General features: G+C 35.4%; 2 protein-coding genes across 3 annotated transcripts; both read left to right on the top strand.

Moving 5' to 3' along the window:
* The first annotated feature begins 1,050 nt into the window (after positions 1-1,050).
* LOC140771836 (ran-binding protein M homolog) lies at positions 1,051-9,747 on the top strand. Of its 2 annotated transcripts, none has more exons than XM_073113595.1 (11): positions 1,051-1,181; positions 1,274-1,675; positions 1,910-2,056; positions 3,145-3,231; positions 3,974-4,019; positions 4,687-4,763; positions 6,267-6,420; positions 7,033-7,101; positions 7,616-7,675; positions 8,613-8,699; positions 9,130-9,747. In XM_073113595.1, the coding sequence occupies exons 2-11, from the start codon at positions 1,314-1,316 to the stop codon at positions 9,412-9,414; spliced, it is 1,374 nt and encodes a 457-aa protein (XP_072969696.1). In that variant the 5' UTR covers positions 1,051-1,181; positions 1,274-1,313; the 3' UTR covers positions 9,415-9,747. The 2 variants fall into 2 exon arrangements, with proteins under 2 accessions (XP_072969696.1, XP_072969698.1); XM_073113597.1 differs by having other exon boundaries at positions 1,066-1,181; positions 1,245-1,675.
* A 2,334-nt stretch (positions 9,748-12,081) lies between these two features.
* LOC140772103 (glycolipid transfer protein 3-like) lies at positions 12,082-15,998 on the top strand. The gene is made up of 6 exons (XM_073114002.1): positions 12,082-12,508; positions 12,832-12,887; positions 13,994-14,124; positions 14,708-14,843; positions 15,461-15,604; positions 15,689-15,998. Exons 1-6 carry the CDS (start codon positions 12,319-12,321, stop codon positions 15,722-15,724), a joined length of 693 nt encoding a protein of 230 aa, XP_072970103.1. The 5' UTR covers positions 12,082-12,318; the 3' UTR covers positions 15,725-15,998.
* Positions 15,999-17,208: the final 1,210 nt, after the last annotated feature.

The raw sequence follows: 17,208 nt of genomic DNA, 5'->3' as shown, positions 1-17,208 counted from the left end.
GCACTTTAGGGCATCTTACAACCGTTTGCAGCGCGTTCATACATATAAAAAATATTTTTTAGTTGTTCGAATGTAGCTCGAGGTTGTTTAAATGCGATTGTAGAATTTTTTATAAATTTTGAGGCTTCATGAAACCTAATTTGACTAGATTTGACTTTATCTTTATAAGATATATAAGGATTAAACCCAAGGTAAATATCGTCAATCATCTTGAGATCATTATTTGGAGACCATTGAAGATGAATTCTCTACTTTAAACAGAATATGCTAAATCGTTTTTATCTCAACACATATATTATCAGATTTAGAAAATCTACGTCTCGAGGGTCACTAAGACAAAATGATCAACCTCGATGATCACTGAGATTTGAAATCTATCAAGTGAAGCAGTGTATCGTAGAGTCTAGCGAGTAAGGTTGGTACAGATTGAGTCGTGAAAATCAACGAATGATCTGTAAGCTTCTTGTTAACTACTATAAGTTTTAGTGATTAGTTTTAATTCGAGTTTGGACCCGTAATTTTTTAATCTGTTTAGAATTTTTCACTTCCCCGTCTCTTATTTAACCAGATGGTTGGAAATTGTGCATAAGATTCTTTTATATATATATATCCGTGTATCTATGAATTTTTTTTCAAGATGAACCCAAAGCTTATCGGCCTTCTTGAGTAGGTCCATTTTGACCCTTGGACAACAAGGCCCACTCTAGAGTTTGCATCCCTAACCCAAGACAATCAGCAAGATTTCTACCTAGACCTGGCTAACCCAACTACAAAGATACAAACTTGATTTGGCCCCATGCCCCATGCCCCATGCCCCATGCCCCATGCCCAAGGTATCATTTTTATTTTTATTATATTTAATTAAATTTGAAGTCGAATTTAAATTCAACTGGTATTATTTTAGATGAATCGAAAGGCATATTCAATCCTCTGTTAATTTTAACTAACGTGATCTTAAAATTGAAAAAATAAATATTTGTAATTTAATTAAGATTACTGGGGTTAAATATGAATGTGAGCTAAACAATAGGGGGTAAAGTGAAATTAACCATTTTTTATAATCATCTTCGCCAGAAACCCCCCTTTCACTGCCTTTACGTGCTCCGAGCTGCTTAGGTCTCCGAACCCATCCCTCTCTCGGAGCGGAGAACGGTCGCCATCTCCGATCGATTTTGGCTCAAGTAGCGACCCTATCCTCTCCCTTTTCTTGCTGGGGTTTCAGATTCTTGACGATCTTTTTATAGGTTTTTACCAATTTTCGGCGAATTGTTAGGTTAACGGATCAACCTAGGGTTAGTAGAGAGTGGTGCGAAATGGTGAGCAATGAGGAAGTACCGATGGATCCGATCGATCCCATGTTGCTCGCATCGCGATGGAGGTCGGAGTCCGAGTGGAAGAACACGGTGGAGGAGATAGATTCGGAGCCGATCCCTTCCCACCTCAACACGATCAACAGCTCCGGGTTGTTCCACATAGTGTCCACCGACAAGATGTCGGTGCAGTACGTCCGGAGCCAGCAGCACGGCCATGACGTCGGTGTTGTGCAGGCCGATTGCCCGGCGCCGACCAAGCGGCTCGTGTACTACTTCGAGATGACCGTCAAGAACGCTGGGATCAAGGGTCAGGTTGCGATTGGATTCACCATGGAGCAATTCAAGATGCGGAGGCAACCTGGGTGAGAAGAATAAGAAGTTTTGTTATTTAGTTGTATCTTTTAATTTTATCCTCTTTTTTGCTCGTCAAAAATAGCTATGTTCTTTGCGTGTATCTTTCAAATAGGATAGATTCATGTCTACTCTGTCTTTACCAACCAGTAATCAGCGGCTTGTTGTTTATTAGATGACTTGCTCTTTATCTTTGGTGCCTTTCTAATTATATATCTCTATTACGGAATTATCTTATTTTGCAGTTGGGAAGTTAATAGTTATGGATATCACGGAGATGATGGGTATCTTTATCGGGGACATGGGAAAGGCGAAGCTTTTGGTCCAACATTTACAACTGGTGATACGGTTGGTGCTGGTATTAATTATGCATCACAAGAAATATTTTTCACGTAAGTTTGTGGGTTACTTATGAGAGAGCAATTTTTGTCAACTGTTAGATAGATTTGTTAACCTTTTTCTTTAACTAGGTCTTCATTGTTGTTGGACTAAATCTTCAATAAGGTTTTCACATTTCAATTGAGTATTCTTAATTGAGTTGCAACAACTCAGTTTAAGATAGACTTATCGGCTGTCAGTAAATGGAGTTAAGCATAAGAATGGTCTCTGTTGTCTTTTTGAGTTTCATTTGTTTTTTGAGATGATGGCTATCACAAGTAATAATCACTTTTTAGATAAGAAGTTAGATTTAATGAGCTCTGAAAAGATCAAAGAGTTTTGGGGTGTTGCAAGAAAGTTGAGAGTAAAGGAGATATTTGACCATGCCTCTTTATTGGCAACTACATAAAAGAAGTACGGCTTTATAGATGCATTCCATATTTATGCTTATAAAATTTTCTGATCATTGGGAATAAATGAGAAGAAAAACTTCCCTCCAATCATGTGAGTTTGTCAAACATGTTAATAGCATAGGTGCAAAGTGCTATTCCATGCCCAAGATTCTCCCATATGTAGGAATAAATTATCTTGTAAACCAAGGAAATCCTTGTAGGGTTCCTAGATGTATTGGGACATATAATTTCAATTTTCTTTCTCACATAAATACAGATAGAAATGGTGCAGACAAGGCTCTTCGAGAATCTGAAGTATAGCCTTATAAGTATGTGGTGAGATTCATGAGAATAGTCTGTGGTGAGAATAAGTGAGAATTGTCACTTAATAAAGCTTATAAATAACCAGGTTTCACATAATTATGTGCATTTATCTGCAATTAAATTTTTAACTAGTTCCTTTTAAGGGTTTCTGGCATTTTAGTAGAAATTACACCAAACATAGTATATAGTACTCTAGGATGAATGTTTAAAACTTAAATTCTTGTATTGTAAACTTTCTTGTTCCCCTCTTTCTGGTTTTGGATGCTACTGATTTTTTGTGTTTTGGATTTTTATATAGCTGTATATAGTTACCTTTTCTTTTCTCTATAGTTATTGGTTAATGAATCGACTGTTTTTTCCCATCCAACTGTAAATATCATTTTCAGGAAAAATGGAAAGCCTGTTGGAACTGTCTCCAAGGACATAAAAGGTCCATTCTATCCGACCATTGCTGTTCATAGTCAGAATGAAGAGTATGATTTGTTCCCTTCCTGTATCAGTAATTTGTTTGTTGGCAGTTGAAGCCTTATTTTCTGATTTATTTTTTTGTATCCATCCCTGATTAGTTGGAACATAAGATTATGTTATTATTGTGGTCTTAGTTGTTACTCTTTCTCTCTGTCAAAATATATAATTCTTTAATTCTTGGATGAAGATATGATTCTCCAAAGTAGGAATTTTCTCTATGTCAAGATTTACCTGTGTTATATTACTGTAATAGTAAGATGTTATTTTCTCATTAAGACAAACTGTTTCCTTTTAGTCAATCTGTTCAGAAAATTTTAAGAAGTTGGTTATCCTATGATGTCTTCGTAATCCTAAATGCTCTATGGCCTTAGACAAATTCCCTAAGAGACTAGGTGCATTGATCTCTGATCAAATGGTCCCTTGGAACCATATAAGTTCGAAGAAACTGGATTTTATTCATCTATTTGAACTTGCTTTATAGTGAAGCATTTATGAAATTAATGTTTTCTTTATCACATCTAGTGTTCAATAGAACTTGACATATTAGTCTCAGTATAAAAAAAACCAAACGGTGATCTTTATCAAGGACCTCTTGTCTTATAGTACCAAGAATTTGATCTCACGAACACTGCTTTGAAGGTATAACCTCAGTTTGTTATTTCAATCTTCTAGCACAGATAGAACGAAAGAGCACCTTTAGTATTCCAAATCTGATCTTTAGAAATAATTCAAATCTTAATGCATCAGGGTGACAGTGAACTTTGGAAAGCAACCATTCCTTTTCGACATAGAGGTATGTTGCATATCTCTTCTTTTGTATCTTCTGTAGATGTTGCTGTTAATTTTCTCAATCCATTGTATGTTTTGTAGATAAACTGCATCTTCAACTTGTTATACTTTGTGTTCTTCACTTTGTAAATAGGAAGCATCTGCATATTTATTATATGGGATTTGCTGTTATTTTAGTAGCCATTTATTTCTGTTGTATTTCCACATTTTGGCTGCAGTACCTCTGTATTCTTGATAACCTCTTTTTCAATGGTTAAATGATACACTGTCCCTTCTATATTATTTGTTAACTATATTTTGCATTGTGCTGTAATTTGCCATGTCTTGAGTTAGTTTGTTGAAGAGCAATGACAATCTGATGCCACATTGTATGTTTTCTTGATAGTGATGTTTGAACTTTTCGATCATCTTTACATTGATTTGACTCTGCTATTTTGTTTATATTTCCTAAGTTATGTTAAGATTAAAATTCTGTATCTGAAAAGAAATTCTTATGAGTTAATTGAATGTAGTTATATGTTTGTTATCATTTCATTTACACTCCTGAATTTTTTTGAGAGACAAATCCTGTTAATTCACAGTAGACAAAAATATTCATCTCCATCCTTCATCTTTGGCATCTCATATAATGGATTTAGTAAGTCTTCTCATGCTGTTCTTTCTGTGGGCAGGCATTCATCTCGGATGAGAGACTAAAACTGCAGTCAGTAGTTGAAAAAATGTCCTTACAGCCCAATGTCAGTCATTGGTATGTTTCCATTTGCTGAGGAAGAATTTTATAGAAAGTCTTATAGATGTATTGAGTGTACATATGTGCAACACCTTGCGTCTTACTTTTAATGAAATTTACGTCAATCAGCTCCTTGCATCTGCAGTTACTACACCAGATTGTTAGTATTCATATACTTCCTATTTATGTGTAAGTAGATGGAACCTATGAATATAGATGTCAAACTGGATGAATAATGATAAATGGAAGTGTACAATAGCAAAGTAGCAATAGCCGGATACCTCAAAATGTTCTGATTGAGGTGTGGAGCTGATACATGGATGGTATACATTAGAAGGACGAATTTTAGTCAGTTTTAGGAATAACGTACAAAGATATCGTTGATTAGTTCATATATTTTTCCTTCCACATGTGCTGACCATATATAATTGACCAATAAGATGTGCTAACTAAATTTTATTTACAATATATTTCTTCAGGTAGTTGACATTTTATTAATTTGTTTGAGGCAGAATCAGATTAGGCAACATATAGTTTTAATATAAGTAGGAATGTAGGATCTGCGCTTGATTTGTCCAGATAAATAAATTGAACCATTACACTATTGTAGTTTACTCCCCAAAAAAGTATTTTGCAAAATATTCTAATTGCAATATAGTGTTTCTTTTTTTGGTCATCCTGAACACTTTGTCTTTGTCAAAGAATATATATTTATTTGGCAATTTGTGCTGATGTTGTTGTAGACAAGAATTATCGTGCTTGTGTCATGGCCCGTGTAGATGGCGATCTACATGATAAAGCCTCTGAAGTAGGGGCCGCACATTTCTAGAGCCTTGTGACCTTGCGGTGCTTAAGAACTTTGTGAGACTGCTGCAGTCATCTAAAGCCCCCTGATGGCAGTTGTACTGGCCTGCATGGTAGCCCTTGCAAGCAGGTTGTGAGAATGATGTGTGCCTCCAACATTTAAAAAGTGTTGGTTAACAATATTAATGCCACTTGGCGTTTGCAAAAAAAAAATATAAAAAATGCATACAAACTATCCACACCAGTGTCAGTCAGCAGGGTACATGTCAATTGGCATGATGATCCATGGCTATGTAGTCCTACACGCTCAATTTAGCACCCAACTCTACTGAAGATCTTCGTAGTTTGAAGTCTTCTATGATCTGTACCTTTTGTTTATGATCCACTCAGTATGGTAATCATCACGCTACCTTGATGTATCCCTTGTAATAATCTGGATGGACTACTTTAACCATACATTTATCTTTCTTTTGAGATATGTCACATCCTAAGTTGTCATTGTTCATAGAAATCTGGAAGGAAACATTAGCAGTTCATATTTTCTTTCAAATGAGTTACATCTCTTATTTGCTTTTTGTTCTTTTAATAGTTACTATAAACTATGTAATGATTATTGTTTGCTATATTCTTTTGTGTTGGCAGTACTCCAATATGTCTCTGCAATATTAATTCTCTTGTATATGTACTTATATAGATGTAATTTTCCATCTATGACAGGATTGTGCGATCATATCTGCTACATTATGGGTATCAAGATACTTTAACTTCATTTGACATTGCAAGTGAAAGCAATCCTTCAATCACCCAGGAGAATGGTTTCTGTGAACAAATAGACATGTATGCTCTTAACAATAGAAAGATTTTGCGTCAGGTAACTGGGCATACACTTGATGTAATTGTAGTTACTAGTTTGCTTTTCTCTTTGAATGCTATTAGTTTTGTCAATGACATGCTCTACATTTAGTAAATCGAACCCCTCTTCCTTTCCTCAATGTCCAACCCAAAAGGAGAGTAAAACCACACAGAGGAAAGGGCAGTGGTAGAGACTCACATACAAGATGTCGGTGCTTGATGGTTTGATATTTTACTTTTAGAATCACTTGTTGAAAGATTAGCTGCTTCTCATTTTGTGGTGATAAAAAGGTGATTTACTGAACAATGGCATCTTTGCTCTTTGTTATACTGGAATTATGGTGCCTAGGAAGCACAATACTTTCGTACTCTTTACTTTCACAAAAACTCTTTGAAGGTTTAGACAGTTAACTCTTCTACACTATGTATTTGCTGAATCACCATTTGTACAATTGTTCCTTGTCGGAGTTTCCTTATCTTGAAATATATCTGTACAACAACTGATTATTGGAGTGAACATATTTATCTTGCTGTTTTGTGCTTAGTAAACAAATAATTTTTTTCTGTGGTGTTGGATAGCCTGGTGGCCAATTTCTGTATGCTTTTACTTATTATCTCTGATTTAATGAAGCTTATCAAGAGTGGCGATATTGATTCTGCATTTCAAAAACTTCGAGAGTGGTATCCTCAAGTGGTACAGGTAACAATAATTGCCCCAGTGTAAGATGATTATACTATTTCCTACATTTATCATATTTTCATTTGTTTTTTTTCCTTACTGTGCTGTCATATTGTCTGTAGCAGATAGTAAAGAACAATCTATCTGGTTCTCTGAGATGTAAAAACATATGAAAGCTATTGTAGGAATGCTGTGACATGTATTTGATGTTATCTTTCTCAGAAGCCAAAATCATCAGATAGAAGTAGACTGCCATGCAGCATATAGGCTGATAAAGTTGTTCAATTCCAACCTGTAGAAGTGCTTTGTTTTCAATAAAAATAATATCTTTCCTCCTTGTTTGGAAGAACAATTTAGTGATACAGATATATATCAACTGGATGTGATCTTATGTTCATAGATATATTTGGTAGATTCTTATATAAGGGCTAATGTCACAAACAATATATTAACTTTTATTGTCCTACTTCTTTCTATGGAGAACCTATGCCCAAGATTTACCACCACTGAAAGAACAATCAACTTTTTCCTGCAGGATGACACCTCAATTGTTTGTTTCTTACTTCATTCTCAAAGATTTATCGAATATATTCGGGTAAGTCTTCTCTATGCAATGTCATATCAGTGAAACTTGCTACTTTCATGGTTATTTTGAGATTATCTTATTGTATTTAGTTCTTTCATGCTCATTATAATTTACTTTCTGTGGTACAGTGGTATGCTTTACATATAACTTGATTTAACAGTTACGATGTGTTCACCACCAGTTCACGTAGATAGAAGGCTGTTGTCATGTTGAAATCTTCTAACTACCAACTCTAAAGTGAATTCTCTTTAGCTGATGAGATTTCAAGGTAGTACCAATTGTGCAAGATGTCGACAATCAGTAGTTCTTAGAATATCCTGAAATACTTATTTTTGTGAAATTATGAGTCAAGAAGAGGTTTGAGATTCTCAAACTTATTTATCAGAACTAAGATGATGCTACTGACTAGCTCTCCTTTTTTTTTTGTGTTTGCTGCAATTTTCTGAGTTTTCTGTTGGCTCTAGTCCATTACTATCCAGTGTCACTTGGTGACTTGGGACATTCCACACTATTCTAGGAGCCTCTGAAATTGTCAATGAATTAGATCAGGAGGTTGATGATTTACTAGTTGTCTTGTGGACAGTTCTTTCAAGCCTCACTCAATTGACATTGTGGTGTATTTTGTAGCATGACATACTTATGTTAAATCACGTTGAATTTCAAGTTAGTTATTTGGATCAGAACAATACCTGAATTCTTATCTGAGACATCCCTTTGAAAGTTTGAATATATTTCCTTCAATGAAGCCCTACTTTTATGCAATGTGATATTATTTATATTTATGCTTCAGTGGTCCTTGCGTGGAAAGAAAAAAAGAAAAGGATCATGCACTTGCATTTGTCATATTACTACTTGGGGACATTTTATCCATGAATCACAAAATTTGCCTTGTTTTCTTTAAAATCTTTTCCTGTTCGTGATTTACAGTATCTTATTTGATATGCAGGTTGGACATTTGGAAGATGCTGTAATTTATGGTCGCGCTGAACTGGCTAAATTTTTTACAATTAAAGCTTTTGCAAACCTTCTTGAGGTAATGCACTGCCTCCATTTGGGACTATAACATTCTGTCACCAACATTGTACCTTCATGCAGTTGCTTCAAGTCAGTTTTTTGCATTTATTTGCTTGCAAATTGTTTGTTCTCTATAACTTTTTATGGCATAGGTCTGCTTACAGATTTAGGCTATATCAAATCTGATTGTTTCTGGAAGAACAGAATCTATTTGCAGTTTTTTTTTTTGTTTCAATCAGTATTACTTTTTCGGTTATCATGATAACATTCCATCTTTATTTAGGATAGCCTGATCAGTGACCACCTTATATGCAAACCAGTGTGTTTATGCACTGTAAGATAGATTTTATTTTGCTTTCAATCGTTAAGGAATATTCCAGTGCTACTGGTCAAATGAATTATGAAAGCACTATTATTGACGTGTTCATTTTGATCTCTTCTGTTTTTAGGATGTTGTTGCACTGCTAGCTTACAATGAACCTTCAGAATCATGTGTTGGATATCTACTTGAACCTCCACAGCGTGAGTTTGTCGCAGATGCAGTAAATGCAGTTGTCCTATCAACAAACCCAAACTCGAAGAACCCACAAGGTTGCATGTTTTCGTGCCTCGAGATGTTGCTGAGGCAGCTTACAGTCTGCGGCTTGGAGAGACGAGCGTACAACGACGACCAAGGGGAGGCTTTCTATCTCCACAGAGAATTGCACAGAGGGGGAAGGGTCAAGCATTGCTAGTTCCACATATCCTTTTGACATGTAATCATTTGGCTTTGCTTAATCAGTATCATTTCTACAAGTATACATGTTATACGCACAACCTCCTACAATTCCGACACATTCTTTTCTGTAAATGTTTAAATCTCTCCTTTTTAAACTTTCCCTGCAACTGTAGACCAACTATAATGTTTTAGACCATGTATAGAAATGTTCACAGTTAGGAATTGTATGGAATATTAAACCTTGTCTTTGTTCATCAATTGGTTTCCGTTTAGTTTCTTCATTACCTTCAAGCATGTAACACATCAACAGCTTGTATTTTCAGGTCATGTTGAATGCTTTTTTTATGTATGTCTGCTATCATGAGCATCTCCAAAACATTGTTATGATATATTCAAAAGGTTTAGGCTAATTGTGTTGAAGCCCCTCTTGACGATGATTTGAAGTCAGCTTCTAATCTTCTATTCGATTATTAGGTATACCAGCTGGTATGCCAATGGATAGTTGGAATGATTAGTTTAACTGGGAGCTTGAGACACAGTTAAGTTTCCACTTATCTTACTATTCTGAATATAATTTTGTTAGCCGAAATGCTTGTCAGATGTGTTTTGCTATAAAATATATCCCTAGGATTGTCCTTATGAAATAAATAAACATAATTGTATGTCAGTACCCGGAAAAAGATTTGTTTGTAACTTATGCTATGCTTAGCTAATTAGGTACAGATTAAGGAAGGTAGACGTCAAGCTAAACAAGGTGTAAAGATTATTATTTTCTTTCTTTATTTAAAAAAAAAAATTGCACTCAAATACTGATATAAAATATTAAGATGGTATCTCAAAATGTGTAAAGATTACTTCATTTTTCAACGAGGATCTGTACGACGATGTTCTAACTCCTAAGTGGTAAATTTATAATCACTATCACTCATGTGCCACACTTTCACGCCTAGTAATAACCATCATTTTTCTATGTTTTAGATTTCTATCTAGTAATAATCACCATCTTTGTCGTTGGGTCCAGTAAAATTATAGATGTAACACAATATGATGAAAAAAAGGGTATAAAAGAAAATTATAACCACTAGCACAAGTACCAAACTGAGTTGGGATTACAAAGAAACACAAGTTTAATCCATGACGTCAACTGCTATCATTATATGCAGCGATAAGTCTTTAAACATCCAGGACTTTCTTTCCACTTGGTTTGTCATTGTTTATCATCTTTGATTAAGACTTTTTATTTTGAGTATTTTGTAACTCGGCCTGCTGCATAATTTTGATGTTAACTAAACCTAACTAATTATTTTAAAATAAAAAATATTAAATAATTAATATTCTATTATAATATTGAAGCTAATTTTTAAGATACCAAAATTATCTTCTAGTCTGCTGTGATAAGGGTGAGTTTTTTTTTTTAAATTTTTAAATAGAGCAATTTCATTACTCAAGAATTGAGGAGCTGCTACAACCAAAGAGATGAGAGGGTCGGGAGGACCCCTTCCCATGTATAACCTAATCTGAAGACCAAATCATGTTTGCTAGCCAATCTGTACAGTGGTTGGCTTCATGGTATACATGACTAATAGAGACAGAGGGGAAAGAGACGAGAAGAGTAACATAGTTCTTAATGCTGCCCTTTAACTGTGTTGAGGAATACAAGTATGTCTTGATCACGAGAGCAAGAATGCCGTGATGCTGGAGACAGACGAAGCTTTAGCCACCAATGTAAATGCAAAGCGGCTGCGGCAACTGTCAACCAAGATAGAGGAACTAGACGGGGTGCGTGTAAGATGAAGCCTACCCTCCCGGCTGGTTGAGACCAAGAATTATCAATGTTGAGCTTAAGGAACCCAAGTGGGGGAGGGGTTCTCAGTGGATGAGATGGTCTGAGCTCGACGAGATGCAGAAGTGGTGCTCTAGGATTCCACGTTAAGGCAACAATGTCGTTTCTGTGAAGCCAAATATGTCAGAGGGACGCAGCAATTATAGAATAGAGAAGAGGGAAGACCCCATTCCTCCAACAGCTAGTATCCATTCTCTCAAGATGGCGACTTTGAACCAAGGTTCCAGTATGCTAAAACACAAGTCAAATAATAGACTACAATTAATAATAATTAAAATTTGAGTAATTTAATTAGTAGAGTTTTATAAATAATAGACTACAATTAATAATAATTAATTAAAATAATAATAGAGTATTATATAAAAATTATAGAGAAAAAGTAGCAGTCAAATACAGTGTTAATCCATGAAGTCAACTGCTAGTCTACTACCTAATATTTTCTAGTAAATTTTTTAAGTAACAACCTACATTTTCTTTGAATATTTTTGTAACCTGGCCTACTGGCGTCAATGATATTTTAGCAATTTAATTAGTAAGGTTACATGAACCATAGACTATAATAATGACAGTTAATCAAAATGACAATAGGGATATTATATGAAAATGACAGAGAAAAAGGAGGAGTATTAATCAGATAATAATGAAAAATGCAGGGTGTTATTTGAAAATTTCCCTCTTCTTTTTTTTATTTTTTATTTATAATAAACCACTCAGGTTCAAAAAAATAGACACTCATCATAGAACCATGAGGTCTCAACCAACATTGCCTGCAAGAAAAGGACATTACCTTCCCAATAGATACACTAATCATTCACCCAATATGAACAAAACCAAGTTTTGGACATCATGCTACGCAACCAGACTATTATTATTTATTATTCATGCTAGGCTTAGATACAAAGTATATGTCGTTTAGTGTCCCATTGTTATTGCCCATAGCTAGCTATGCAAAGAGAGAAGAGGGTGGTCATTGACTTTGGATTACCTTCCTCTCTTCTCCATTTTTAGGGAAGAAGAAATGCTAAAGAGGGCTTGAAGAGAGAGAGAGGGCTTCTCTATCTCTACCTACATACCCAAATGAAGGCTGCTGCTGATGTCTCCACTGATACCAAGATTTGGAAGGAGAGAGAGGTACAAGAGAGGGATGAGAAGAAGGTGTGGTCTGAGATAAAGTTAGCAATTGAGGAGCTCTCTTTGGGTAGCAATGAAGGAGATTTCTCCACTTTGGCCTTCTTGGGTCTCTCCAATTTGCTCCTCCAAGTTCTTGGTATGCTTTCTGTTTCATTCTCTCTCTTAATAAAACATGCACAAAAGATCTTTCTTTTTTGTGGGTTTTTTTTTCTTCTTCTTCTGTTATTTGATCCTTCAAATTTTGAAAATTTATGAATCAAATCCCCTATAGAGATCTTCTAGATTAGAGATATTGCAATTGGGTTCAAATAATTGTAGCAAGAAAGAGAGGAAAAAACAGAAGAGAGGATTTAGATAGAATATGAGGATATTTTATGAAATGATGGAGTTGTTGGTGTATAAAACCTAAAGTAGTTGGTATGATTCTAATCTTTGTTTCTTTGGTTTGGTTGGATGCAGATAAGATTGGGCCGACCATGGCAGTTCTGAGACTTGACATCCAGCGAAATATTGAGGTATTTTATCTCCATTCTTAGATCCATCTCCTTTGGCTATTTGATTTCAGAAATTTTTTAGGCATATTTGCCTATAGAGTTCTATACTTTTGAGTGAAATAGTTTGGCATAGGGCCATATCAATCAACATGGAGGAATAGTAACACTATTAAAGTCCCATTGGCCCTACGTTATCTCATTAACCTCGGCCATCTGTGGCCTAATCCTGTGCCATCCACACGACTCAGACAAAAATCTAATCCCAAAAGTAAAAGAAGATTTCTTATCCTCATCTTGCTTATGAGGAATTTGTTTTAGGACAATTGTTTTTGGAAATCACTATCTCAACTTTCTTTTTGTCGTAAAAGATGTTGAATGAACTCTAAACTTTAAATCCTAAACCCTACATAGATTATTTATCCGGATGAATTAAAGTGGTGTTTTACAAATATACTTGAAAAAGAAGTGATGATTTTTGTATATTTGCTAGGGAGAAAGGGCTTTTGCAATTTAATTGCATTTAAATTTTCAATTTAGTATATAAAACTGAGTGCGTATATTTTTATAGTCGATATACACTTCGTTATAACTTATAAGGAGTGCATGCACATGATTTACATATACTTTGCTTGTTTCATTTCTGTTTTCAAAATGAAACAAAAAAAATGTGTGATCTTATAAAATCAAGTCATTTTGGTTTTTTTCTTTTGTGCAAATGAATTAGGAGGAAATGTTATGCAATAAGACAAAAAAGTAGGTGGCTAAATGCAACTAAATCCATTTGAGAAAAGCCTCATCCCTTTGGGTATACCCCACTTTGTCATTTTGCTCTTGGAATAGGATTTCCATGCTTGTGCCACACACATGCCTCCATCAACCCATCACATCCCATGGTTGGTCCCTCCTCCCATTAGGTGATCAATTCAAGTATTCAACCATCACCACTTGTGGTCCTCATGATGTCATACCTTAACTTGCACTCTTTAATTTCTCCTCTTGAATTGACCCACAAAGTCAGATTAGCTATGGAACACTAGACAGGAAATTAGTCTAAAAACTCCACTTTGGGTCCTACCACATGGCCTAGACTGCCTGCTTATGCGCTGCAAATTCCATGGCTTTTGTAGAGATTAGAGGAGAACAATGCATCAGATCCATCAAAACATCCAACTTTGACAGGAATAGTGGAGAAGGAGGTGAGAGAGGGTACTGCAAGGAAGGCTGAGAGTTGTGCCAGAGCTATATTATGGCTTACTAGGTAAAAGTTTTTGACACTTGTTTCACCATGTTGTTTTTATGTTTTTCGTTTTAATCTTTTCAGAAATCTCCTGGTATTTTACTTTGTCTAATTCTTGTTAGCAAGTCCTTTTGTTTATGATCAAGTGTTCTTAGTCCATGACAACATTGGTTTAGCTACTTCTGTAACAGGTCTAAGCTTGTGATGTTTTTACCATTTTTGAGTAATTGGGTTCAGGGGAAAGATGATGCTATCCTGTGGAGAAACTAAACTCAAATATTGATACAAGTGTCATGAGGTTGCAAATTGATGCACTTAATATGTACTAATAGTTTCAAAAGCTCTGCAGTGTAAGCAGGCTATTGCACTGCACAAAAAATTATCATAATGTGCAAATAACATGTTTCTTAAGCTTGCATTTGAGGGACATTTCTAGGTTATCATCATATATAGAGAACCTCATTTGCCATATTTTTGTGTAATTAGCATTTTTATTCAATCAAACTTTCTTAGGGCATCTTTAAACTGGTGGTTTCTCTTTTCTTTCTTTCAAACAGATACTGCAGATGCCTTTTCTCATTCCAATAATTTTTGGCATAACCAGGTCCATGGATTTCAGTTTAGCACTATTAGAAATATTAGAGAAGGATCCTGAATTGAGCCTTCAACAAGTAGTGGAGGAAGCATATAACTCCACATTAAAGCCCTGGCATGGGTGGATCTCTTCAGCTGCTTTTAAGGTAGTTTACTCCTTTTATGACCACAGCCTCTTTTTTAACTATGCTGGGTACATATTAAGTACATCAAGAATCAATTTATTCTATGCTACCTATATTATCTAAATCTTTTGTATATTATAGGCTGAGTCTTTATTTGTTTTCTGAATAATTGATCGTTGCGAAAAAAGTTGACTTGCTAACATCAAATTGCATGTCAATGAAATTTAGCAGTATTCAAGCCAGACAGGAACGATAAATTACCTGTTTTTTCTAGTAAGTATGTGAAAATTTTAGATGTTATTAATTCAATAAATTTACATTCTTTCACTTAATCTAAGGTCTTGAAGAAAAGTGGGTATCCATAATGCTTTGCCTTTTTGATAAATGCTAGGGCATACATGTCCAATATTTTTGCTTGTAACAACTAAAGATCATATAATGATCTGGTATATTTTCAGAATAAGGATGATCACTCAGAAAATTAAACTAGAGGCCCTGAAATTTTTAATAACTTCTACAATGAAAGTATTCATCGAATTACTTGAAGAATTCAAGTTGTTTTATTTTATGATATTAAGCAAAAACTCGGGATCTAGTATTCAGTTGTTCTTTGTTTGAGCAAAACATTTGATGGACAGATAGCTTTAAAGCTCATACCAGAGAGAAAAATCTTCACCAGCTTTCTCATGGGCAAGGGACAAGATTACAGCATGCTGAAGGATGAAATCCACAAGTTAGTCCCGTTACTTCGGCCTCTTCTGGATGAAATCCATTGCCTCATGGTAAGTATGTATGCATATTCTCTTCGAATGTAGAAGTAAATCCATATGCTCAATAGTTTAACTTTTGCTGCCAATATTTTGCAGAAAAAGTTCAGGTTGGATAGGTTGAAGTCGACGTGATTGTGAATTGGTTCGATCTTTATGCATGTATATAATCTTCAGTCTGTAAAGTTAGTGCCTCAAATTGGCTCCAATTTCCCCCTTATGTAAATAACTTCTTTCCCCCCCTCCTGGTGGCATATTAATACCAGAGTTGAGAGGTTTAAGCATAGAGTTGTAGTTTTTTTGCAGTCAGTAGAAACAAGAAAGACTTGTTATATTTTCTTCCAGTGTCAATGGCTGTTGTAAGTTTCCAAGTGAAGCATTTTTTAGGAAATATAATTTTCTTTCGCCATACTGACGCTCGAGAGAATGTAATGCATGAACATGAAAGTAATCAATCTAGAATCTCTTGTTTCAAATAGCAATTGTTTTAAAGCAAAGCGTCAGTATAATTTTTGAATCAGAAGTAAAGCTCAAATGCAGGAATTGATGTTCCTCAGGTTGAAGAAAACTTATTATGCAGAAGAAAACCAAAGCAGAACTAGCTGCTATTTCACTGCAGAAGCCACTGAGCAAATATGGAAATTAACCATTAATTAGTAATGATACTGGTGAAGGAATGCAACTGTTATCCATATCTAAGACACATGAGAATTAGGTCTACAAATTAATTTTAAAGGAAAAAAGAGATCTATTAATTAATCACCGATGAAATTCATTGATACCTAAAATTTGATTAAACAAACGGTTTCATTTTTTCGAATTAATATCTGAACTGATTTGATTCTGTAGAAGAATAATTATCCAATTGTGTATCCATAAAAGTTATAAGATTAGGTAAGAAACAAATATGGTATCCATAATCCATATGAATATATTAAAACCTTCTTATATTTATTAAACCGGTATGCATAGTATTTGACCACTATTTGATCTTATTTTTGACCTAACCTAACTCCATTTGGTGGTGGCTAGGGGTGTAAACAAGTCGAACGTGAGTGACCCTCTAGCTCAGGCTCAAAATCATTTTCGAGTCTTATAATTTTGCTCAGGCTTGGCTTAGCTCAACTTGAGCCGAGTTTGGCTAAACCGAGCCAAAACCTAAATTGAGCCTACTATCATGCCTTATTTAAGTTGAGCCGGACTGAGCTGAATCGAGCCTAATCAAACCCAAGCCTCTTGTTGGCCAATGGAGGAAGAGGATGAGGCGGCAGCTTGGTGAAGGAGGACAACGACAAGGAGGCGACGACTTGAAGAGGAATATGAGTACGGGGCGACGTCCTGAGGAGGCGGATGAAAAAGAGCCGGGTTAGAGAAAGAGGAGGAGGCGGACCGAGGCTTTAAGCAACAGGGAGAGCTAGGGAGAGTGAGGCTTTGAGTGGCCCGGTCAACTTGGGAATTGGGACGAAAAGATTGGAAAAATTATGAATTTAGGGTTTAACTTAAAATTACTTTTATACCGAGCCTATCGAGCCAAGCCAGAACGAGTTGGCTCCAGCTCAGGCTCGGCCAAGTGCGAGCCACTAGTTTATTTTGACAGCCCTAGTGGTGGCTCCTCCTCG

Source organism: Typha angustifolia, chromosome 12, assembly GCF_048772165.1.
Source record: "Typha angustifolia cultivar Huaian chromosome 12, ASM4877216v1, whole genome shotgun sequence".
Taxonomy (NCBI): Eukaryota; Viridiplantae; Streptophyta; class Magnoliopsida; order Poales; family Typhaceae; genus Typha; species Typha angustifolia.
The sequence above is the reverse complement of the archived record's forward strand: the minus strand, read 5'-3'. Positions and strand labels throughout refer to the sequence as shown.

Bases quoted from the DNA above. Each gene is read 5' to 3' on its own strand.
- LOC140771836 (XM_073113595.1), top strand. From the start codon at position 1,314: ATGGTGAGCAATGAGGAAGTACCGATGGATCCGATCGATCCCATGTTG. The intron at 3,232-3,973 runs GTATGATTTGTT...TTAATGCATCAG, and splicing joins GTTCATAGTCAGAATGAAGA to GGTGACAGTGAACTTTGGAA. The intron at 6,421-7,032 runs GTAACTGGGCAT...GATTTAATGAAG, and splicing joins ATAGAAAGATTTTGCGTCAG to CTTATCAAGAGTGGCGATAT.
- LOC140772103 (XM_073114002.1), top strand. From the start codon at position 12,319: ATGAAGGCTGCTGCTGATGTCTCCACTGATACCAAGATTTGGAAGGAG. The intron at 12,509-12,831 runs GTATGCTTTCTG...GGTTGGATGCAG, and splicing joins TTTGCTCCTCCAAGTTCTTG to ATAAGATTGGGCCGACCATG. The intron at 14,125-14,707 runs GTAAAAGTTTTT...TGGCATAACCAG, and splicing joins GCTATATTATGGCTTACTAG to GTCCATGGATTTCAGTTTAG.